A 23,686-nucleotide genomic window follows, 5' to 3' on the forward strand; every position below is an offset into this window, starting at 1 on the left:
ATGATTTCAGCTTTGTCAGAGTGCTCAGAGCCAAGCCCAAAACTGACCTGGAATTTTTCCAGCGATGGGGATTTCTCTGGGCCACCTGTGCCAGAAAAAAATTTCTTCCTTATATCTAGTCTAAATCATCCTTTTTAGCTTTAAGTAGTTAACCCTTGTCCTATTGCTACAGGCCCTACTGAAAAGTTTGTCCCCGTCTTTCTTAGAAGCCTCCTTTAAGTACTGAAAGGCTGCAGGAAGCTCTTCCCTGAGCCTTCTGCAGGCTGAACAGCCCCAGCCCTCTCAGCCTTTCTTCAGAGATTATTTTGGATATTAGTGGAACAACATAGTTCAGACCTATTAGGTTAGTCTGCTTTGCAATTTCAGCAACATTGAAAGAAGGCAGTTATTGAGGCTGCAGTATGAGCTCAACCTAGAGAACTGTCCAACTTCAACAGAGTGGCATCAGTTCTGCTGATAGTTTGATTCTCTGACAAGTAAGACTATCTTGTGATATTTTTCATGCACCCTATAAGGAACATGGCAACGTACTTAATTTAGATCTAGTCTCATTAATGCTGGTTGTTTAGACTCCTCCACAGAAAATGTGAGACTTTTCCAGACTGAGGACTTGGCCACTTCACCAATAGTGAACCCATTTTCTACATCCAGACAAAATCCAGAAGGTGAGGAACCACTCCTTTGTAAAATCCTTTTTAAAGGCATTACAGTGGTAAGCGAGCTGGTGTTAGCTTACCCTTACTGCCGTGGAGAAGAGGACTTACCTTTTCATGCAGCGTACCTGGGCGCTTAGCCGTGCTGTGCAAAGGCGGTGCCGGTGCCGGTGCCGCCCGCCGCTGCTCGTTACCGCGGGCGCGGGGCGGCGGGCGCGGGGCGCGCGGTGGGACCGTCCGGTGCGCGCAGCCCCCGAGGCCCTGGAGACGTTTTCCACCCCTGTAGGTCGGTAGAGAAAATCATCTGAGGTAAAACTAAAGGTTTCTTTTGTAGCATAATTCATATTGCGGGACCAGTTGTACATTTCATATTAACAGTTTAAAAGGAAATTGTCTTTTACGGTAGCTGACAGTGATGAACGGATTTGTCGTTCGTAGCTTTCATTTGTGGCGGTGTCGCTGCAGTCTGGGGCAGGACGGCATGAGATACTGGGTTTTCAGAACAAAATGGCGTGAACTCCCACCGGTCTCACATTAACGTGGTGGAGAGCCATCTCTGGGGGTTCCTCAGCTTTCAAGGTGATTGAGCACGTTTCCAGAAACGTGACATTCTTTCTGCTCTGCTTCTTTTTAACCAATGTTACTTCTATATCTTTTGTGATCTTTTTGAACATTATCGGGTTTCACTCTAAGAAACTCTATTCTGATCTAAACTGTAGCAGAGCTTTACGGAGGGGACACAACTGTCCCATCTGATGTCATGCTCTTTATCTCCTTCATCTCCTTTGTCTGGCTCCCAGTATCTTTTCTCCCAGGAAAGAATACTGCTGACACAGAGATGGAGTGTACTACTAAAGATATTTTACGATTGACATTTTAGATAGCTAGATACTTAACACATCTCTCATTTGCTTTGACAATCTTTATGTATTTTTACAACAAATCAATTCAGAATTACTGTCTGAAGCTCTGGGAACTATCAAAAAATAATGTACAGTGAACACGTGTTTTTTTTCCAGATAGATCTTAACAGGAAGTGGGTGAAATGAAGCACCCCTGGCTTGTGTGTCCTATGCCTCATCCACCCGGTGCCACAGCCCCAGGCTGCTGCGAGCAGTGCTGGCAACTGAAGCTCCTAGAGCAGCCAGTTTGCCTTCCGTGCAGTTCGAGCCACTTTCTGCAATATTAGTCACACATTAAAAAAGAAATTGTGCTGCTGCTGAGAAGATTGAGGCTGAAAGAGCCTTCCTACGGAAGGGGAACTGATGATGTGGCACTTTGCCAGGCTTTGAACTTCAGAGCAGTTCAGTCGGGGAGCAAGATCAGTGAGAGGGTGTGTGAGGGAGAAGTTTAAGGGCGGCTGTGCTCAGTGGAGTGTGGGCAGAGCTGGGTGTTGCTGAGGAGCAGCTGTGTGCATTGGGACTCAGCAGCTGTCTCAGGAACTCTGGATAAGCATACTGCAAGAACAGGAAATTTATAATCAAACTACTTTACACAAATTTCGGGCATTGGTTTCACCCTCCATTAAACAAGTGTCCTCAGTATGCTTTGTTCTTTGTTCTACTTTAGTCCTTTCTGGACTTTCCCATTTCCTCATTTGCCTGCTGAATTTTCTCCTTCAGCTTCTCAGGTCCTGTTTTAGTTTGAGGTTTGTTTTTCGTTTGGTTTTTTGTTTTGTTGTGTTGTGTGGTTGTGGGATTTTTTGTTTGGTTGGGTTGGGTTTTCTTTTGTTGTGGTGTTTTGTTTTGGGTTTTTTTTTGTTTTGTTTTGTTTTTGTTTGTTTGTTTGTTTGTTTGTTTGTTTTTGGTTTTTTCCCCCCTAATCATCATAAGAAAAAAACCACCTAATCAAGCATTGGAACAGGCTGCCCTGGGAAGTGGTGGAATTCTTATCCCTGGATATGTCCAAAAGGCATGAGGATTTGGCACTTGAGGATACGCTCTAGTGGTGAACACAGCTGTGCTGCATTAACAGTTGGACTCAATGATCTTAGAGGTTCTTTCCAACCTTAATAATTCTATGATTACATTTATTTTTACAGTTTAGATTTTATCCATCTCTCCAGCCATGCTCTGGAATGGTGTTTACCTTTCTCCAATCTCTCTGAGGCTATTTATCATTTATATTTGTTCACTTTTCTCTTGTTCCTGTGATTGCTTGTTTAGTAATTCTATCCTCCACTGCAGGTCTCCTTTCCCTTCTCCTTCCTATTGCAAAGTCCATCTTTTCCTGCCAGTTTCACTTCTCTCCTCCAAAATTCCACTCACAAATTCTTCTATTTCTATATTCCCCCACTCCAAACACATCAGCACATTCTTCCCTACACATCAGCAAAGACTTGGGGAACTTTGAGCAATAAATCTTTTCTTTGCATATCAGCGTCACTTTGCAGGTAAAAAGAACAAAATATTTATCATCCTTATAGAGCTGTCCTCTTCTTGCTTCAGCAGTAATATAATATAATATAATATAATATAATATAATATAATATAATATAATATAATATAATATAATATAATATAATATAATATAATATAATATAATATAATATAATATAATATAATATAATATAATATAATATAATATAATATAATATAATATAATATAATATAATATAATATAATATAACATAACATAACATAATGTAATATTTCTGTTTTCAGGTTCCACATTCCAAGAACTGACCTACATTATATTCAGAAAATTTCCAAATAGTAATGGCCAGACTGCTGCAAGATCCACCTAAACTTCATCCCTCGGAATGGTACACTGCAAACAATTTGCAGCGTGCCAGAACAGAGTCCCAGAAATCCAGGTCAGAATGCATGACAGCTGAGAGTTGGAGGCTGGTGGATGAAATAGAAAAGACAACTCAAAAAACCCAAAATGATGTCAACAAGAAATTAGGTAATCCTATGTCTTATGCAAGGGTCAAGATGTGCTACTTGAGCTAAATGTTCAAGATGGACTTAGCAAATTAGTTGATAATGAATAGGCGTATGTATCAATGCCATGATTGTTGAGGTCATGGAAAAATCAAAGATATTTTATAATATATTTTGAGGCAGACTCTTTATTTTTGTAACAAAACACACAAAAAGCGAACCAAACCTCCTGACACAGGGTTGCTAAACTGTTTGCACACAGCCCACAGCATATAGGCACTCTGCTATAGAATAAGTCTATTTTTAGCTGCACCTAAGATCTGAGCTACAGTCCCCTTGCTCATACAATGGGCCCATTTTAATACATGTTTGTTATTTTGATTTTACAGAACAGAGACGGGAAGAAATAAAATTCTGGAAGCAAGAATTAGATAACAAGCTGGAACAAATTGTTCATGAGACAGAAACACTGCTGACTTTCAAGAATAGGCTGGAGAGAGCTTTGGAGGGCTGCAAAGAGCCACTTGTCATTACCCAAAAGTGCCTCCTGTACAGGTGAGCCTTCAAAGAGAGAAAAAAATCTAGGTAATGGACCATTAACAAATAAGAAAAAAGATTGCAAACTACAGACCCATCACTCTTTGCAGTGGAGTCACAGTCTGACTTAGGTGTTAAACCACTGGGGAAAGCAGAACTTCATCATCTTCTCTTAGATGCAGGCATTTGAACACTGTGGCTGATGGTTTTTACTTTTCTCATGTAGGCAGAGGCGAGTTGGAATTGACTTGGTGCATGATGAAGTGGAGCAGGAACTGGTGAAGGAAGCTGAAGTCCTCCAGGGGATTATTGCTTTACTTGGACGTACATTGGAACAAACAAATGAGCAAATCAGGTGCAGAGGCAAAGAGCATAATAGAACACTAATTAGGTGAAAATCAATACAGCCTTAATACTAAGAAGTTGTAGGGTCAGGCTGAGCACAGGTCCTAAGTTGTTTTCAATGCCAAACACTAGCAGGAGGTCAGTCCTAATTCATACCACTCAATCAGTAATGGTCAGAGGTTCTGCATGTAGAATACAAATTACTTGCACTTGATCCTTAGTCTTCTCATGATCCAGTCCTGTGCCTTTAATTTCAATGAGAATTGTACCATCAATTTATAGAAAGGCACCTTCATACTGTAGATTATGTGACTTGACAACTAAGAGTTCATACATGAAGATTTCTGTAGCAGTGTTCGAATTACCTAATGCATGTATGCATGCATATTAAGGACACCTGTGAATGCCTACACTTTGTCTTAGAGTTTGGTTGTTTTTTCTCCTAGACGAAATCGTTCGGCAAAATACAACCTGGACATGGATCTGAAGGACAAATTCACAGCTTTGACGATTGATGATTACTGTGCTAGCTTGACAAATGACACTCCTTACATTATCTATGCTGATAATGCCATGAAACTAGAAGGAAAGTAAGTGGTTCTTTAGTTCAACAAACATATGATAATTATATGGATAATATAGGCTGTCCCAGTAATAGCAAGATCAGTTTTGTGTAAACTGCCATCTAATTGTTTCTTATACTTCTGCCCATCACTTTTGTATCTGTGTAATGTGTCTATGAAATAAGCCCCAGTAATATTGCTCCCAGTGAACTGCAGCTTTTAAAAAGTTTTTGAAGCTCACAGTTAGCTAAAGAACAAGTTCACATATTGCTTAAACAAAGAATAGATTTACTGATCTAAACTTCTTTCCTCTCCCAGCGTGTCCCAGTGAGCAGAATGCTGGACTGGGACACATGAAGTGCAGACTCAGTTTCTGACTCAGACAGTAATCTGTCAAATGTGCCCATTCTGCATGCATTAGTTAAAGGTTTAAATGGAAAAACAGCTACCACAGAACAACGGGCTGAAAAGAGGAACTATATTGAGAAAGCTATGTGTGTGAGAGCATCAGAAAGTCACTGTTGCTACGCAATAGCTGGCAAACTTGCAACACCAAGAGGCAGCTCTTGCTGCCTGCACGTTAGCATGCATCATCAACAGGTTATGTAACTCAGACCACACCCAGGGTGGTGCTCCCTGCTATGTGCAAATAGCAATTAAAACTTTATATATCCACCCAATGACACAAGGACCGAACCCTCTGAGGAGCTTTCCAAACACTCACCTGCAAGGATGACCCTCTAATGCTGAGGATGCAGTTGCACCTGGACTTCTCAACTGCTGTTCCAGACAGGTACTGGAAATGTCATATAGATGACCTGTGTGAGAGAATAGGTGACTGTGTTGTGTAAACAGGTACTTGCTATTAATAGTTACAGCTTTTTAAATGAAAGATGTTCTCTGAAATACTGGTTATTATGTGTGTTTCCACCCACAATAACTCGATCCTTCACCAGTGGAAAAAAAAGTTACAGCAAAGTTGCTCTATGACTCAAGGAAATTTATTTTCATCTGACTCTCAACTTCATTAGACGAAGATGTAACTTCACTACAAAATGATTGTGACTGAGTGTTTCTTTTTTAGCTGTAGAACTCCCAGGACATGTGGCACTTACTGGGACATGCAGTTAAAAGTACTGCTTTATTCTTGATTTTGTGGCATAATTACAGATTTATGAAGTCATACAGAGCCTGCTGCTGTCTGTTGGTGACCATTTATTTTGAATCTCTTCCAGTTTTGTTAGCCCTGAAGACTGGATAGATTTCTCAAACATAAATGTTGAAAAGGCTGACAAGCAGCGAAACAATTCTTTGGCACTGAAGGCACTTATTGATGGCATCCTCTCACAGACAGCAAATGACATGCGCAAGCAATGTGAGATGGTGAATATTGCTTTTAGAAATAGGGTGAAGGAAGTCAAGGATGCCAAGCACAAGCTAGAGACACTTCTTGCAATGGTAAGTCATAGGGAACAGTCAGTAAAAAAGTGGAAACACTGAATTTGGGTTATCTACCAGTTTTCCCAATCCAGTGGGTTGCACTTATCTGCCATGTTTTCCTTTTTCTTCCCTTCTCCCTCCTCCATAAAAGTCATCTTAGATTTTTTTTTTCTCTCAGCTCTGTGTGCACCACCACGGAGATGAATTTCTTGAGTCACTCATTCAATCTAAATGTTGCTGTAACCATCAGTAAAGTCAGGATTTTCCTTGCGATTTTTAGTTGCATGGGACTCCTATAGCTTTTTCAGGATTTTGATATAAGAGCCTTATTGATAAAAGCAGGGTCAATGTGCTCAAAATTTGACACATGAAAACTGAGTATTAATATTAAAAATTAATTGCTGAGCATTAATTTCTGGGTTCACCCAAAACAGTGTCATTTGCTTTCCAATGAAGGAATCATACTCCTGGCTAAGCTTTGCAAATATAATTTGACGGAATAGCAACATAGTGAGTGCTACTGTGATTGTTACAACTTATTAAAGATGATGATTTTTTCACACATTGTAAGAGGCAGTGTGCAGAATTTCGTTGTTGGATTTGTTAAGGTGATGGATGAGACTGCCTCGCAGGAGAAGAACATTGCAGCCTTAAAGAAAGCAATCGCTGACAAGGAAGGACCTGTAAAAGTGGCTCAAACCCGCTTGGAAGCGAGAAACCATCGCCCCAATGTGGAACTGTGCTATGACAGAGTGCACAGCAGCCTAATGAGTGAAGTTCAAGAGATTACCAAAAATATTCAAAGGCAAGTGGAAATGATGCAAGAGGAAAACCTGTGGTATATATTACTGGGTTAATTTAATGTGTCAGCATAACAGTGGATTCCAGCTATTCTCCCTGAAAAGTTGGGGATTGCTTTTCTCTTAAGGGCAGGACACTTTAAGGGAAGTTAATGGACAGACTTTAAGGGAAGGCAATGGATATTGTCTCTATGAATCCCTTTCCATCTTTCTTTTTTTTTGCTCAGAATTCCAAACTCTTATGAGAGAAAAAAACTATCCATGTGTTTTCAACTAATGCCTGCCTCTATTTTCCCTATTAGATTAAAGGATGCATTGGCACAGGCTCAGACAGAGCTGAAAGGTCTGAGCCGCCGACAACTTTCCTTGGAGGAAGAGATCAAGGTCAAGGAGAATACACTGTACATTGATGATGTGCTGTGCATGCAAATGAGAGAGTCTGTTTGCATAAACAATTACTGAAGTCATCATACTGGGAGATTGTGCTCCAAAGAACCAGCTCCTGCTGAAATTTTATTGACAAACTTGCAAATTTATTGACTTGGCTCAATGCTGTCTAGTTATGTGAGGTAAAACAGACCTCGTACTTACAGCTGTCTGTGCTCTAAAACATTTGATGAAATCCTCCACTTGGCAATAAAATCCCAGAATAAAGAGAAATGCCCCTTCTTCCATGTTTCTCTCGTGTAACCAGTTACATCTTTTGCCATTGAAAGGTGTCAAAAGGCAACAATGTGGAAGCTAGAGCAGGAGTATCCTCATAAATCACTTATTGGAAAGCTGGGCAAGTGGGAGGGATGTCTCTCAGTATCGGCCATGTTATGTTTTGTTTTTATCTTAGCATCTGCTAAGAACTAGAAAGTATGGCCAACTTAACAGGACCTAACTTATCTAACTGATACACTAGATAGTGCATTTGTCTGCATCTGAATTGAGATCAAGTAAAGGCTGACTATGGGAAAATCACTTCCTCACCCATGTCTCAGTTTCCCTATTCGTAAAATGGAAACAATGAGATGGGCTTCAATAGTAAAATGTTTGAAGGTCTACAATGAGAAGTGCTGAAAAAAGAAGAGGGTCTTATTTTTATCAGAGATGCCTGTAAGGGTGGAATACGGATCGCTGCTTCCTTTGGTTCTGGCAAGGAAAAACAAAGCAAGGGCAAGAATAAATAATGCTGGAGACAAAGGAGTCCAGTTCCCAAGTCTAACATTTTAATGCATGGAGTTTAAAATTGTCCCTTGCCTCTCTCTTGCTGGAATGATAACTCCCTTTCAGAGGCACTGGTATCAAAATTCAAATCCCTTTCTAAAGCCCTCCAAAGGATCTGTTAATGCAGATGTCACTGGCTGTTCTTCTCTTCCTGTAGTTTATACCATTGGGTAGGTGATGACAAAATAATTAAGTTCTGAGTCAATCAGGTACTTGAATTTCCTGTAAATATCAGCCAACAGCCGCTCCTCTTCAGTGCTGTCATCTTGGGCTGTATAAATCCTGACCTGCATGCACAAACAGCAGTCATGTCTCTCAGATATAGTGACCTCAATCGATTACAGCTCATGGCAACAAGAAGCATCTGTGACTAATAAGGAATCTAGAGAATCAGAACTCCTTGAATTTGAATAGAATCTTGAGGCTTTAGTCTCTTTCCACTCCCAACTGACTGAAAACTTCATCTCCTGCCAAAGAATTTTAGGGAAGTGTTGTAGGAATGAGTTAAATAGTGGAAGACTAGCAAGAAGGATTGTAAATCACTCAGGTGACCCTTGCAGATGGGAATAGTCCTTGATAACCCAGCATGAGCACCAGCCAGTGACCCTCTGGCATGGACCAAGTTTCTGCCTGGGGGTTGCTTTGGCGATGCCCCAGTGAGCAAAGGAATGGAAGTAAATTTACTCTGTCTTTTAGCTGTGATTTTGTGGTTGTCCTGGCTGTCTGCCTGTGCTGACTCAGACAGGAAGAGCAAGGTTCTTTTTACCTCCAGAACTCATGCATTCCTGGGATATGCACAGATCTGTGAGGACCTACTGAACTCAGATTGTAGCACACAAAGTAGCGTGTCAGCATGGTTTACAGCAGTTCAAGAGAACCCCTGAAGGGTGTGATGTGTTTATATCATTTTGCAGTTTAGTGGGATTCAGTCCACCTTCCTTGGTTTAAGCATAGAGCATAAGCACTGAGCCTGAGAGGTGACTGAGAAACCCTAGATGTGGGAGAGGGCTTGAACTAGAGGTGACCAAGGGAATGCCAGTCTAGGAAGGGCTTCTGGAATTTTCGGGACTTCATAATAAACTTCTGTAGTAGCTGTATGTGGCTAAGTAGGTTGGAAAGCCCTATTTCTGTGAATGGTTCCTAAGCTCTTTAGTAAGGTATAACATAACATAACATAACATAACATAACATAACATAACATAACATAACATAACATAACATAACATAACATAACATAACATAGATATATTAACACTAAGGCATAACAGTTATGTTAACATTTCCGTATGTGACCTTTACCAGGGCATGGGGACCTTTGGGTATAGGAGCAAAAATGGGAATGGGAGTTTTAAAGCATAAAAATCTTACCTTTATGGTAGTCAAAATGCATTTCCTTTCTGCACGGTTTTGTAGCAGCCTCTCCATAAAGCTGACACTTAGAAATGCCCAGACTTTCAGAAATAACAACCTCTTGCATGATAAGATAAGCTGCAGCAGCTCATTGTCCAGCAACTCATGGTCATTGTTCAATTCAAGTGTTAATTTCTTGGAAAAAAAAGAACACTGTTAGTACTACTAACAGTTAGTGTTACTAACAGGACTTTGTGTGCAGTAACTAGAATTCAAATAGTTTTCCAAGTTACCAACTGAAGTGAGTGTCAGCAGATCAATTTTGTACCTTGACATTAGCTGAGCTTCTGTTTTGCATTATGACAATAGTATATGTGCTACAGTAAATCACTCTCCTGTTAAGATGGGGTGATATAATTGTTTATTTATTTAATTTATTTATTTATTTATTTATTTATTTATTTATTAGAAAACACTGCACCCACAGTCATACCATGATCTTATCTGACATAATGAGAATTATCTGACAGACAAGAGTAGAGCCAATGATGGTTTCTAGAAAGCTTTACATATCTCTCTTGTTTATTGGAAACTGCAATGGAACAGGACTTACAGAAAGCTGTCAACAACCATCAGGTGTAAGGCCACGTGTTTCCCTCTGGCATGCAAAGACCTGATGCTCACTTACATGGGTCAGCTGTTGCAAACCTCTGACACTGATGTGCTTTGACATGGGCACTAGTTAATTTAGATGTGCTGTAGGACATTTGTGCATTGCCAAAATAGAGCAGCCTGATAGCATTATGGTGGGTTATAATTGAACAAGAATAATTTCATTAACTACACTATGGGTGAAACACTGAAATTACTCACTTACAAAAACAGCCCTCTGAACATAAAACTGAAGCAGTCAGGAGCTTCTGTTGCTGACCGCAGTTACGCAGAAGGCCTACATGATTACTTTGTTTTGCTTTGTGACACTGCAGTAGGGTGTCCCTATTGTTTCCCTTACCTGCAGACCATGCCAGTAAGCTGGGAGAAGGTTGGTGAGAGTAGGTCTCATTGTCCAGTCTGGGTCACTAAAATAACAGCTTCGTAGGCTGATGCTCCTAACTGGGATCTCCACCAGCAGGATCCTAGCTAGGTGATCATGCTTCATGACTCTTTCAAAGAAGAAGTTCACATTCAGTTTTGGGGCTCTCTTGGCCAAGTTTGCCCATGACATTCCTGACACCACTTGCCCATGAGGGTCATGAATATGACACTTGATATTTAAGGTGCACAGGGAATGAGAGCTGTGCTCCCGCAGGATGTCCAGAAGTTCATCAGAGATGCAGTTGTAATTGAAAGTCAGGATGGTCAGCCTGTGGAACTTAGACATAGTTTGGTGGAACAAGGCACTGCTGTAGACAGAAAGGTGGAGACTGAAGAAATCCTCAATATTGATTTCAGATATAAAGCTTCTATTTGTCAAGCTGCTCAGAGAATTCAGAAGCTCACAGCCTTCTTCCAATGTTATTCTTGCTCCTTTTAAGTTAAGATAATCAAGTTGATTGCTCATTCTTTTCAGGAAGGCAGCTAAGTTCTTGATAAACTGAGCCCTAACCACATTTTTCCAGATCAAGCAATCTAATTCTAGGTACTTGATGCTCAGGGATACTAGGTGACTATTACACTTACCCAAGTGTGAAAGAAGACCTCTCATAATCACTTGAAATTTTTTGATAAAGGGAGTATTGTAAGGATTCGATAACTTGATCTCTAGATGCTTCAAATACTTGCCAAATTTCTTGGTATACCACAGTGCGCTTTGAAACTCCAGTGTGCGTGCCCTTGATGATTGGCCATAGAATGTGATGGTTCTGCATCTCCAGAGAGATCCAGAGTCCATGGCACAACTCCACTTTCTACAGACCAAGGCAGCCCGAGATCTGTCCCTGTCATCCAACCAATGAAAGACATGCCTCAAACAGACATCAGGTAGATATGCCCAGGAGCTTTGCTCGGGTTCACTGTCATCTTCCATTGAGAGGATTTCTCTTCTGGGTCTTGAGTCAAACCAATATGCAGAAAGCTGTGGGTAGACTTCTTGCCAATCCCAACATAATAGGCTTCTAAACAAATGGATGAAAGCCTGCTTCTTCACAATCAAAACCAACAACCCTTTGCCTCTGCACTCCAGCTGTCAAAGTCAAACAAGTTCTTGAGTCTAAACTACAGTCTTACCTAAATCAAAAGAAAAAAAAAAAAAATAAAAAATGTGAAGAACAATCACAGTACAAGCACAGGATACATCTTTTAACTTTTTGGCCTTCACCTTCAGTCTAGATAAACTGTGAAGTGATATCAACTGCTGCTACAGCAGCTCCTTTACAAAAACCTTTGGTTAGCATCAGCTTTAATTAATTGATCATGGTTTGTGGTCTGATGCCTAGTGTTTAAAAGTACGCAGTTCTTTGGGCTTGAATTTGACAATCAGTGCAAAAGAACAATCAGTGCAAAATTAGCACTAATTAGCACTGGGGTACCATTCCATGACAATTATTACCCTGCCTTAGATTAAGGCTGGATAAAAATGTTGAAATGGATGGAAACAAGAAGCACACCCTAATAATAAGAAGAATATATGCTGATCCCTGAGAGTGTGTTTACAATTACAAAGGCTCAGGTATTTCTATTTTAATTTTATAAACAGGCATGAAAGGACAGGCTGATAGCACAGTTAAGCTTCAGTCTGCTGTTTGTCTTTTGGCCTACAGTTCTTATGTCACACAGAATCTGCCTGTACACATACTCTTTTCAACTAGCACTGTTTCTATTCTTAGAGATTCCTCTGCCCACTCTTGCCATTCAAAGTGCCAATCCACATCCCCAGCTATCAAGACAACCCTTAGAAACGGAGCATGTGGTCTGATTACTACCCAACTCTCTCTCTTTTATTTAGTACCACCAAGAGGAGCTCTTTGTTTTGTAGAACTATTAGTCATTTAGGAGGTCTGTAGATCAATGTAAAAAAATCCAAGCCAAATCTTAAAATATGGTGCATGAAGCTCCTGTTTGTTAGTGAAAAGAACCTGAAACTTTTGCTATAGAGATTGAGGGTGGGGAGGACATGGGGGAAGCGGTCTAATACTTCAGCTACCTGGAAGCCCTGAAGTGAATGGACAGAGGAAAGCAGAACAGAATTTAGGGCTTCAGTACACAGAAACACAGCTGTTAATAAAAGATGTTTATTACACTACGCTCATCATTATTAATGTGTGAATACAAAGGGGTACAAACAAACACGACCAGGTGGAACTTTTTAAAAACCACAGTTCTTATGAATTTGTAAAGGGTACGTTTGTTTAGAAGGCAGTGGTGAGATTCAAGAGGTATCCTGCAGCGTTGAGTTGGCTTCCCCATCACAATAAGCCAAATCTTAGGTAAGGAGGTGTTTTAGCTGTCAGCTCCGAGTTTAACTTGGGGGGGAGGGGGGGGGGAGGAGGAAACAAATATTTGAAAAAAACCCAAGCCCTTTCTAGAGCAACTTTTTTTTTTTTTTCAGGCAGAAGTCATTTAAAGATAAATGAACACTTTGCGTGCCTTGTTTGCCACGCAAGGAAAAAAAAAACCCGAATCAAAACAAAAGCCCCCGCCGCTGAACACGGAGCGGGGGACATCCTTTGCCCTTGGCCCTCTTTGCTGCCCGATTTGCTTCAGAGAGCACCCAGGTGCTTTCCGGTCTCATACGGACAGTTACACGAGCTGTCTTCTCCAGCAAGAGCTGCAGGAGCCCGCTGAGTCAAAGAAAACAAACAAAAACCTCCTAATTACCAGAACTAACAGGGGCTGTGGCTTGGATACCCAAGCGGGCAACCCAGCCTGAGTCCTTTCACTGCTGCAGCTGACGCGGATCTCGGGGCCGAGGCCCGCGAAGGCGCCGGGGCCGCGGGCGGGCAGCGCAGCCCCTGCGGTTGCGCCGCCAGGCCCGGACATCCCCTCAGGCGGGCACGGGCCGCCCCTCACCGCGCCTGCGCGGAGTAACGGCGGCCGCGCGCGCGGGGCCCAGCCAATCGCGGCGGGCGGCGGCGGCGGCGCGGCCAATGCGAGGGCGCGGAGGGGGAGGCGCGGCGTTCAAATGCGCGCGGAGCAGCAGCCGCGGGAGGCGGTGGCTCGGTCCCGGTCCCGGTCCGTCCGGCGCGCTGCGTAAGTACTGCCCCCGAGCAGCTGCCTGAGCTGCCGCTCGCGGCCCGCTTTTCTCCAGCCCGTCTCCCCCGTCCTCGGCGGGACTTTTCGCGCTTCTTTCTGTCGTCCCTGTGGGCGCAGTAACGGCGCTTGCTGGGCCCGCCCGGTACCCCTGTGTCCCGTGAGCCCTATGTGGCGACACGGCGGATCTGCCGCGGCTGCCGGCGGGGAGCACGGCTGGTGCCAGCCGAGCGGGGTCCTTGGGGCTGGGCGGGCCCGGAGCCCCCGCCCGGGGCTGCCCGGACCGCCGCGGCCTCCGGAGGAAATGGGGCCCCGCAATGCCCCTTTCATCGCAGAGCATTGTAACCGTCCGACAGCAGCGGCTCTCTCGAGTCATTTCACCGGAATAGTGTTTGCTAGCAAGTGAAAAAGCAAGAATTTAAAGTATATGTGTGCATATGTTTAAATTGTCATATAGATAACTAGCATTTTAGTTATTCCCACTGAAGTCTTCTGCTAATAATCCTGTCTGTTTTCAGGACTTACGTATCCACAATTGTAGCTGTTACTGAAGCTGAAGCTTTCAGCTAGCAAGTACAGCAGTACAATAGCAGCTGCATAAACTTGTCTCACAATGGAGGGTTTTTTGGTTAAAGAAGACAAAAATTTGGGGTAGCAGATCTTGATCTGAGACACAAAAACAATGCACGCATACAGCATTCTACCTCTCAAACTAGAGTCTTGCAGTGCAATTGCAGTACAAGGCTTCTTTGTGGACTTGCACAAACCTAAATAACTGTAGAAATCAACCCTGTTCTCTTTCAATACCCCAGGTAAAAGTCTGCTCTGGTTTTCTTGTTTCAGGCAAGTGTAACCAAATATATGGTGTAACAGATTCCATTTCTCTTTTTTTACTCTGCTTTGTACCTTTTTCTGTCTAAGCTTTGCTCTCGTTTTGATTGTTTTAGAAACAAAGTTGACCAACAACAGTAACAAGATGGCATCTGTGCTCCAAAATGTCAAAGCGACAGTGGCGTGGCGGAAACACCAGCTCCTGGCTGACCTCAATGAGAATGAGAGCCCTGTGCCTGACAAATTCAAGAGAAGGGGCTCTCAGAGTTCTCTTAATACTATTCGCATGTCTTTAAGGAAACGGGCACCATTAAAGCGAGTAGAGCTGAATTTTCATAAAACCCCAACTAGGGAAAGTCTAGAACCTAGACAGAGGTGCCAAACTCTTCACACTATTAAAAGAACAGCAAAATATGCTTTTGGAACAATGTCCCAGGTATTTTGCCTTTGCAGCAGAACGCAGATAGAGTTTCATTTTTGCTTCAACTCCAGTACTAAGATTGCTGAATTCTGTAGTGTTGTGCTGTACTCTGGAGAGTCCATTTCCACACACTTGCACAACTTAGTCGTTGTCTCATAAGCTACTAACTTTTAAAATCTTTGACATCTTTTGCTAACATATAGACAGGTAAATTGTGGATCTGGCAGAATATGGAGGAAGGTGAAAACATTTTATTTTATTATGAAATAAGAGCTTTCCCCCTACTGTATTTAACCATATATGGCAGAGCAGCCTTCGCACGGAGAAAGCTGGGTAGAGATTACCATCACTTGTAAAGAATTGTTACAGTGAAATGTTGAGCACTTTGGATTTTTTTCTTTTATTCATTTTCCTATACCCATTCTATTTACTAGCATGTTCTTTATTATAGTTAATCTAAATTTAGACTGACGAAACCTGCTACGAGGAAGCAGGGTAGCAGATTCAAGCTTGCTTTCTTGGAGACCTTAGATTTTTAAATGAATGAGTTCTGTGTTGGGGAGCCTGACTTTTTCCAGCGTAAGAGCAACAGGACCTTTGTTCCAATGCCTGCTCTGAAGTCCTTGATGAGTGCCAAGGTTTAGGGAAGCAAGTGGCTCCTACAATGCAGATGAGTAGAGAGGTTGAGATGCGTTCATGTTAGTTTAAGCCTGATATGAGAAGGGAAGCTAGGAATTCAGCCCAATTATTCCTAGTCTTCTTGATTCCAGACTCGAGGCTGAGTTCATTTAGGCTAAATGTGTAATGCTTCTTTCAGAAAATACAGAAGTCTTGCCAAAGCCCAGTACGCTCAGTGGTGACCCTTCTGGCTGAACCCATCAGCAGCAGTGTGACCAGCTCTACCAAAAAAAGAAGTACTACACCTCGAACACCTTGCTATAAGAGTGTTACTCCAGCAGCCAGTTCCAAAGGCACTCCAAGGTCCAGCAGAAGGGCCTTGCTTGGGCCAACAAGGGTGTCAGAACACAGAGAATGGAGGGAATTCTCATCCTGGCTTGGTAAAAATGCTGTCTCTCCCTGGAGATCCAGAAGAGCAGCAGCACTGAAGAGCCCTTATTCATCACCTGCTCCTTCCAGCAGAAAAATGTAAGTCACACTGTTTCGTCTTTTTTTTTTAAAATTTAAAAACTTACTCTGATTAGAGTATCTGATAAATTGAAAGGCAGAGTATGAAGTTTTCTGTCCTATTCCCCTGAAGGTGTGTGCTGCTTGAATAGTTAAAGTAGTTTCACCTCTCTGCATAGACAGGGACTGAGCTGTGCATAAAGCTGAAACATAAAAAGTAATTTTTTACTAGAGACATACCTGAGTTCTTTGCTGGTCCCTTTTGGGTAAAAGAAAATGCTCTGTATGTACCTCACTCTGACTTAATTGTAACTTTTCCAAAAACAAAAGTTTGCTATTTGTATTGCAAAGATACCAGGAATAGCTCTGCTTATGCTGAGCTCTTTATATAATGTAGGGAGATTCCTGCCTTAAAGAACAAACACAAATTACATCAAGGGTTGTGAGCTAGGGAAATATTTAATAATGTGCACATAGGTTTTTCTTTTGGTCAAAGCCACAAGAAAGGTTAAAGAAGAAGTTGAATCCAAGCCTTGTGAATCTGAATCCAGTGTCTGAGTTGGAAGACAGCTGTTTGGGGGATGACATGAAGCAGCTGGCCAGTGGAATTAAGAGCATAATTGCCACTGACCTAAACTTCTCTGGGTGAAGTCTAGAGGTATCAAAAATGGTACTGCAGGGATGGAAGCTTGAGTAGTGTTGCCTAGTCAGCCTGTCCTGTTTGATCTTTAGCAATGACCATTCTGTTTGCAGAGAGTTTGACTGCGAGTTGGAACTGGTCTCCTCAGGGATTTGCCAACTGAAGTGCATCTCCCAAGCATTCGATGATGCCATTGTGAAAGAGGAGAGGTAAATACTGCTGAGGGTCCCTCAAGTTTTGGCACAGGTTACCTGCCACCTGAACATAGCCATTTGCAGGCTAAATAGTCTCTGTAACTCAGGATGAGGAATAGTTGCAGGACTTTTTCAGGTGTAATGTAGTAATCCGTTTTTTTCTTCAAGATACCTGGGAAAATTAAATCTGCAGTTGGATTTGCAGCTTCTAAAACCTGTCAAATGTTCTCCTTGTCTTCAGTTTCCTTGTTGTGGAAGTCAGATTTTTAGCAGAAAGAGCCCACCTTTGACTTTGTGTAAGAAAGTACCTCCCTGACCCTTGTCTAAAAGAGGTGCCAATCCAGGCTGGGGAAGGAGGTGGGAAAATTCTAGTGTACTGATGCAGTCATTGATGTCTACACTTCTATAAAACCCCATCCTTTTATTAGGTAGCATTATGTTAACACACAGTCCCCGGTACCCAGATGAAGAAGCCTCTTGTAAAACACCTTGGCTAATCCACAGGGTGGTAGACTGCTGTATTTGTGAAGGTTATGTTGTTCTGAATTAGACATATTAAGAAAGTAAAAATTGAAGGTCAGAAATCTTGTCTCAGAGTGATTCCCTAAAATTCTTCCTCTCTTAGAACACTTGATGTCAAGAATTCAATAACTAAATGTCAAGCACCTCAATTATCTAGAGAGAGTTTAGCATCAAGTACTTTATCTACAGAGGTAAGGGCTTAACATCCCAGGTAATAGCAAAAATTTGTAGCAATGGGGCCGTGTCTAGATAACTATAGGTTAAAGCTTGGATCAAGTTAATTTTGTCATATCCACTGAAAGTTGACTAAATCTCACTCCTAATATTTTCCCATCTGCTAGTGATATGACTGTTTCTCTCATTTGTAACTGAAGATAGTAGCAACCAGATAAAGTAGTTGTTCACTTGCCTTGTCTATGCCTGTATGCATCTGTGGGGAGAGAAATTGCTGTTTAGAGAGAAAGACTTAGTATCTAATGCTGCTTTAAGGCAGTATTATGTAGAACCACAGGCTTCTTCCTTTATATTCTCTGTGGCCATCTCTGCTGCAGCAGATGGTTGTGCAGTTGTAAAACTTCACCTCCAAATTGTGGATTAGTGAGTCCTTGTGGGTTCACAATGGACCTCCTATGCAAACATCAGCTTTTCTCACCCCAGACCAAAAAATTATTGGTACTAATCTTTTTGTCAGTCAAGTTAAGTTCTCACTGGTTACTAATGATCACAAAGCATGAGAGAACCAACCATTATCCTTGCTGTCTGATTGTACAGCCTTTCTTTTCCATCTCTCAGATTTTCATAGCAGTTGAGTTCACGCTATCACAATTAACAGCAGCTCATAACTGTATTGGTGGCATTTTTAAACACAGCAATTGTACCCAAATGGATGTGACATAAATATCTTCACCCATTATGTTGGATGTGGTTTTTTTGTTAAAGGGAAAGGTACATCCTGAATACTAGGTTCTATTTTAGCAACAAAGATAGGGGCAAGACACTTTGCTGTAGCTTTTCAGGAAAAATGAGAGCAGATTCAAATGCTGGACTGATGCTTTCAGCAGTGATCTGTTCTGCTTCCACAATTTCGTCCAGTACTCCTGCATGTGTAGATGCATACAATATGCTCTGTTATTGTCTACTGGAATAACTGTGAAATAAATTTTTTGAAGGTGCCTTTAGTCTTGCATGAGACTTTCTGTTCTGGTGTCCAATTGCCAGGAGTTTTAATGTTAGTGCTCTCATTTAATTTTTTTCGTGATGAATCAAACTTTGATCTCAAATGATTGTTTCCCGCTCCATGTATTGTTCTAATGTTTTGCATTTTAATGAATTAGATTACATGAGAAACATGCCTGTTGCTAGTTAAAATTTACTTAATTTGTGTACTGCCATCTATGTTCACTGAAGGTAACAACATATCTTCTTGCTAGTGTTTAGGACAGTTACACAGTGAAAGTGTACCAGACCTCTTCCATTCTCCCATCTATTTTCAAGCAATTTGTATGACCACCAGTTGAATAACTACTGACTTCATGCTGCTAATGGTAGCCCTGTTGTTCTTCTGCAGGAAAGAAGCAATATCAAACTACTACTATCTAATGGCACAAAACTCACAGTCTGTACACCGATCCCTGAGACCATCTCAAGCTATCAGAAGGCAAGCAAAGAAACTCCATCAGGCACTTGGTACCTAGACAGAGATGGCTGTAACTGTTTTTTCATGTTTCCAAGTTTATGAGCACATATAAAGGAGAGGTCTGTAGAGCACCTGAAAGGCTGCACTCTATACACTTCAATGAGCCTTTACACTTTTTTTTTTTTTGATGAAGCAGCTCAGGACTTCCTTTGCTTTCTCTTTTCAAGTAAAGAGAGAATCAAAATATACCAACCATAGTGTATTATCTCCTGCTGAGATGAGGGAACCATCTTGAAAGTGACTTGCATTAGGCAGTAAGTACTTAAGAAACTGATGCTGAACTGGCCAGTAAGAATGGCCAAAGTAAGAGCTTATGAAGGGTAATCCTAGGTCAGAGTAGTGTTTAAACTGGTATCCAGCGCCCATGAGATTTAGCACAAATATTTTCCATGTGGAAAAGATTGGTCTATTATTTTGAAAGCCTAACTTGTTGGCTTTTTTTGTTATTAGCAAACTAAAAGTTATTCATTATATTAGCTGGAAGTTAATAAAACAGTAGTGGCTTTTTTGAGTTCTAGGCAAAACTCCCATTCTAAAGCACTAGGCTTCTCTGGAGTCACTCATGCCCCAAGAACAGAGCCATATTAGGACTCTTGCTTCATGCCCTTAACTAATCCTATTTTTAGGTAGTTTGGTTCCAGACAAATCAGAGCAATTGTTATTTCTTACTGCTGCTTTAGATAGCATCTTGGCAGTTGAGTTAAATATTGCTTTTGTGCAGCATCTGTCTTTTAGCTCTACATGAAAATTTGTTACTACAATTAATGTAACCTCTTGCAACTACCAATATCTGTATTAGGATTAGCTATGTGGACAGCTAATATCACATTATGTATACTTAGCATTTGATACTTGCGTTTTGCTTCTAATTACTTTCAAAAAATTAACATTCATTTGACAAGCCTTTTTTGGTAGGTCATTTAGTGTAACAAAGTTTAGTCTTTCAAACTAAAGCAAATATTTCTCAAGTTTCTAGAATTCAACAGCAGGGCTTTTTTCCATGGTAAACTTCGTGCAGGCTTCTCCGTTTATGTTCACTCTAAAATGAACATTCAAACGAAAGACTGATTTGGGAAATCTTGCTCTACTTGATAATTTTTAAGATGTGCATGTGACCTAGTAGTTCCACTGTTACTAAAATTTTAATGGTATCAAGTATAAATATGAGAAGTATTCAATTATGATTTATATGTAAGTATTGATTTTAAACTTAGTCACAATTCTCTTTTTTCTTGTCAAACCCCAAACCATTTTAAAACATTGAAACAGTTAATGAGGCCTGGAAACATGAAAGCAACCCTTCCAGCCTGAAGACTTCTAACTTTCAGATGACTGAGAATTTTAGCTTCTGTTCTTTCTTGATGCAGTGTTTGTGTGTGTTTTGTGGGCTGGTTTTTAGGGTTTTTTAACAACTTTTCTATCTGAAAGTATAGAAAGATATAGTATCACCAAGTTATTCTTTGCATGTCCTGAAACTAAAAAGCTTTCAAAAAATGTTGTCTTATTAGTGAAATGCCTTCTTCTATGGCTTTTGAAAAGGAAGAAGAGTTGGAGTTTTTTGAAACCTTGACCTCCAATCTAAGTATTATTTCAGACAGATCAAACAGCCTCTATTTATGATGCTTCCACTAGCTACTTGGACATGTACAATTAGGATCAAATATTTATCAAATTACTGGTAAGAAAAATCAGTGACACTGTTTAAAGGCAAGAAGGTTTTATTTAAGTGGCTAATCTGTTTTAAGATTTTAAAAACCAGCTCACATCAAAATCTGTAGCAGTTGTAGAAATCTTACTCCTTATTTCATATTAAGAAATTCATTATTGTACATTTTTGAATCTTTACAAGGCAGCCATAAGAAATATAAACATTTGTCACCAGACAGAACCTTCTCACTGACAATATTTAAAAGTATGCACTTAATAAAACTATAGACTGAAAGAACACCTACAATTTCAAGTTTCCTTGTGTGAGTTCAGTTGTAAGGGGACTGCCACTTTTCTCCCCCACAAATAGAAGAACAATTTATGCATAAGCCTTGGGGTTCTGTGAGAGCACTGCCATTCTGGGCTGTACATCAGTCATGCAGGAATAACCCTACCTTTCCAACTTGCTATCTGTAAACCATTTTTCAATGTTGCAATCTCTGGTATACCATCTCCCAGCATGTCCCAGTAAACTTGCCTCTGTCTTTTCTCCCTCCTAAGTTCTATACATCCATACAAATGACAAATGTACTGTAAAATTTATCTTCCCCAGTAGTAATTCCTATCTGTTGGGCTTGACCTAAAATGAGTGAGAGAGCCAACACATTATTTCAATTCCAGACTCCATGGCACAGGGTTCTAGCCATTCCAGGCCTTATTTCTGAAAAACAAATCTTTTGATCCAGAAAAATGTGTTACTACTTCCATTTTTATGAGGGTTCTGAATTTAGGCTCATCTGCAGGAATTTATCATTACCTTGAGTAGCTAAGCATCATGGAAGTCTTAATTACCTTGACAAATCCACTATTTCTATTCAAGCTATGACCACAGATCATGAGGAACCATTGCTCTTAGAGAAGCTGAGAAAAGTAGACTGGAAAGTTTATAGGAATTCTACCCTGTACCAGCTCCAGATGAGGAAGAAAGTGCCACTTTCTCCCCTGCACGTCTGACATGAACAATACAATGCGGAGATCTTGAGTTCATATGCCACACATCACCCTCTAATCAGAAAAATTATGAAATTGTGGTGCATAATCCTCATCTCTTCACTATCAAGCCAATGAGTTTACCAAAAAGATACCCATGCTCCAATCATCTACTCCCATGAGGATGTACTTACCTTCCTGCAGCCTAGATGGCAAGAGGGGGAAAAAAAAACTGGGGAAAATCCTACTTGTTCAGTAACAACTGTTGGACCTACAAATTTTAAAACTTAAAAATACCTACTAGTTTCAGGTATTTTAAATGCTTATAAAAAAAAGCTTTTAGCAAATTTAAAGCAGAAAACTACATAGAAAGAAGGGAAAAAATAATTTTTCCCTAAATTTATTCCATGAAGGACATGATGCTACTATAGATCTAAGTATTGAGGATTTGTTAAATACACACATTAGTAGTGTCCTCTCCAAACAAAGACTGCAATGTATAAACGGGACACCTTGTTCACCAGTAATGACAAAGGATATTTTGCAGAATAGTGGGACTCCTGAAAAAAATGTCATTGTCTTGCACAGACAAGGGTGTGTAATTTTTTTTCTCGAGTTTATAGATCCACTTCTACATAACCAGTGAAAGTTTTAGCTGTTTGGAAGTGACTTCCCTAGGTACTAGAGGAAAAAGTGAAGTAATCTGTATAAATTAAGACTAGTTTAATGTAAACAAATAAAAATGACAGCTCTCATGAACCCCAATGAATAAGAATTACCAGTACTTTGTCATTTTCACACCTAACAGAATTTAATTTAACCTAATATGCTGAATAGATATAAACCATGCCACAGAACTAAACAGGAATACTTTGGTCAAGCAAAAATCTATTCCAAGAGCACTAGTGTATGCAAACAAAAATGTTACTCAAAATAAGCAGATTTGGATTAACATCACTATTCAATTCTGCAATCTATACAATGATATCTTGTTCCAAACCTACCTAGCTAGACAACAAAATTGAACAGACAGCCACTGTTGCTGTGTTTGAGTTGATTTTGTTCTTTCTTTTGTAATGTATATAGGTTATAAATTTGCTGTGAGAGCAGAACCAAAACTTGTCTTCCAGTAGCTATACACACACACACACACACACACAGACAAAACCAAAACACCACAGTTGTGAAGGTCTGTTTTCACAATATCTCAAATAACTATACCACTGCTATTAATCACAGCCATTTTTTTACAGTAATTTAAAATGGATCCATATCAATAAGACAAGAAATAAATGCTTCCAACAGTGGCTTACTTGCACTGTAGCCTTAGTACCCCCTGGACTAAAAATTCTGCATTTTACAATTTCATGTATGCTTCCTCTCTTCAGCATGTTAAAAGACTGTGCTTCTCTATTACCACTGGAGGCACTGAACAACATGAGTCCAGTGTATGTTCTGTGGGCACACACATCTTCCTTCTTTGTCCCTTTCCCTTCCGTGGATGCTAAAGCACCTTCCCAGTCTGTACAGTTTAAGGAAGTGCTGACTGCACAGGAACTGCAGCAAGGAGGACCTGCAATCAGGAATAAGATGACTGTAGTATCAAACTTACCCTGCCTAGGAGATTGATCTTCCATGAAAACCTAA

At 40.7% G+C, this 23,686-nt stretch overlaps 3 protein-coding genes across 7 annotated transcripts; 2 read left to right on the forward strand and 1 right to left on the reverse strand.

Moving 5' to 3' along the window:
• The first annotated feature begins 843 nt into the window (after positions 1–843).
• TEKT1 (tektin 1) lies at positions 844–7,898 on the forward strand. 3 transcript variants are annotated; one of them, XM_056506350.1, is made up of 9 exons: positions 873–962; positions 1,092–1,232; positions 3,317–3,560; positions 3,928–4,093; positions 4,302–4,430; positions 4,867–5,010; positions 6,219–6,441; positions 7,032–7,228; positions 7,526–7,896. In XM_056506350.1, exons 3-9 carry the CDS (start codon positions 3,371–3,373, stop codon positions 7,683–7,685), a joined length of 1,209 nt encoding a protein of 402 aa, XP_056362325.1. In that variant the 5' UTR covers positions 873–962; positions 1,092–1,232; positions 3,317–3,370; the 3' UTR covers positions 7,686–7,896. The 3 variants fall into 3 exon arrangements, with proteins under 3 accessions (XP_056362322.1, XP_056362324.1, XP_056362325.1); XM_056506347.1 differs by lacking the exon at positions 1,092–1,232 and having other exon boundaries at positions 844–962; positions 7,526–7,897; XM_056506349.1 differs by lacking the exon at positions 1,092–1,232 and having other exon boundaries at positions 870–939; positions 7,526–7,898.
• Positions 4,308–13,812, reverse strand: FBXO39 (F-box protein 39). 3 transcript variants are annotated; one of them, XM_056506344.1, is made up of 5 exons: positions 13,602–13,773; positions 10,798–12,011; positions 9,804–9,980; positions 5,708–5,801; positions 4,308–4,387 (listed from the first exon to the last, which is right to left on the reverse strand). In XM_056506344.1, the coding sequence occupies exons 2-4, from the start codon at positions 11,809–11,811 to the stop codon at positions 5,757–5,759; spliced, it is 1,236 nt and encodes a 411-aa protein (XP_056362319.1). In that variant the 5' UTR covers positions 11,812–12,011; positions 13,602–13,773; the 3' UTR covers positions 4,308–4,387; positions 5,708–5,756. The 3 variants fall into 3 exon arrangements, with proteins under 3 accessions (XP_056362319.1, XP_056362321.1, XP_056362320.1); XM_056506346.1 differs by lacking the exons at positions 4,308–4,387; positions 5,708–5,801 and adding an exon at positions 8,047–8,722 and having other exon boundaries at positions 13,612–13,812; XM_056506345.1 differs by lacking the exons at positions 4,308–4,387; positions 5,708–5,801 and adding an exon at positions 8,047–8,722 and having other exon boundaries at positions 13,602–13,812.
• A 54-nt stretch (positions 13,813–13,866) lies between these two features.
• LOC130260720 (uncharacterized) lies at positions 13,867–21,349 on the forward strand. Its single transcript, XM_056506352.1, has 5 exons — positions 13,867–13,973; positions 14,921–15,240; positions 16,043–16,371; positions 17,104–17,199; positions 19,274–21,349. The coding sequence occupies exons 1-5, from the start codon at positions 13,871–13,873 to the stop codon at positions 19,398–19,400; spliced, it is 975 nt and encodes a 324-aa protein (XP_056362327.1). The 5' UTR covers positions 13,867–13,870; the 3' UTR covers positions 19,401–21,349.
• Positions 21,350–23,686: the final 2,337 nt, after the last annotated feature.

This window comes from Oenanthe melanoleuca, chromosome 19 (genome assembly GCF_029582105.1).
Source record: "Oenanthe melanoleuca isolate GR-GAL-2019-014 chromosome 19, OMel1.0, whole genome shotgun sequence".
In the NCBI taxonomy this organism is placed as follows: Eukaryota; Metazoa; Chordata; class Aves; order Passeriformes; family Muscicapidae; genus Oenanthe; species Oenanthe melanoleuca.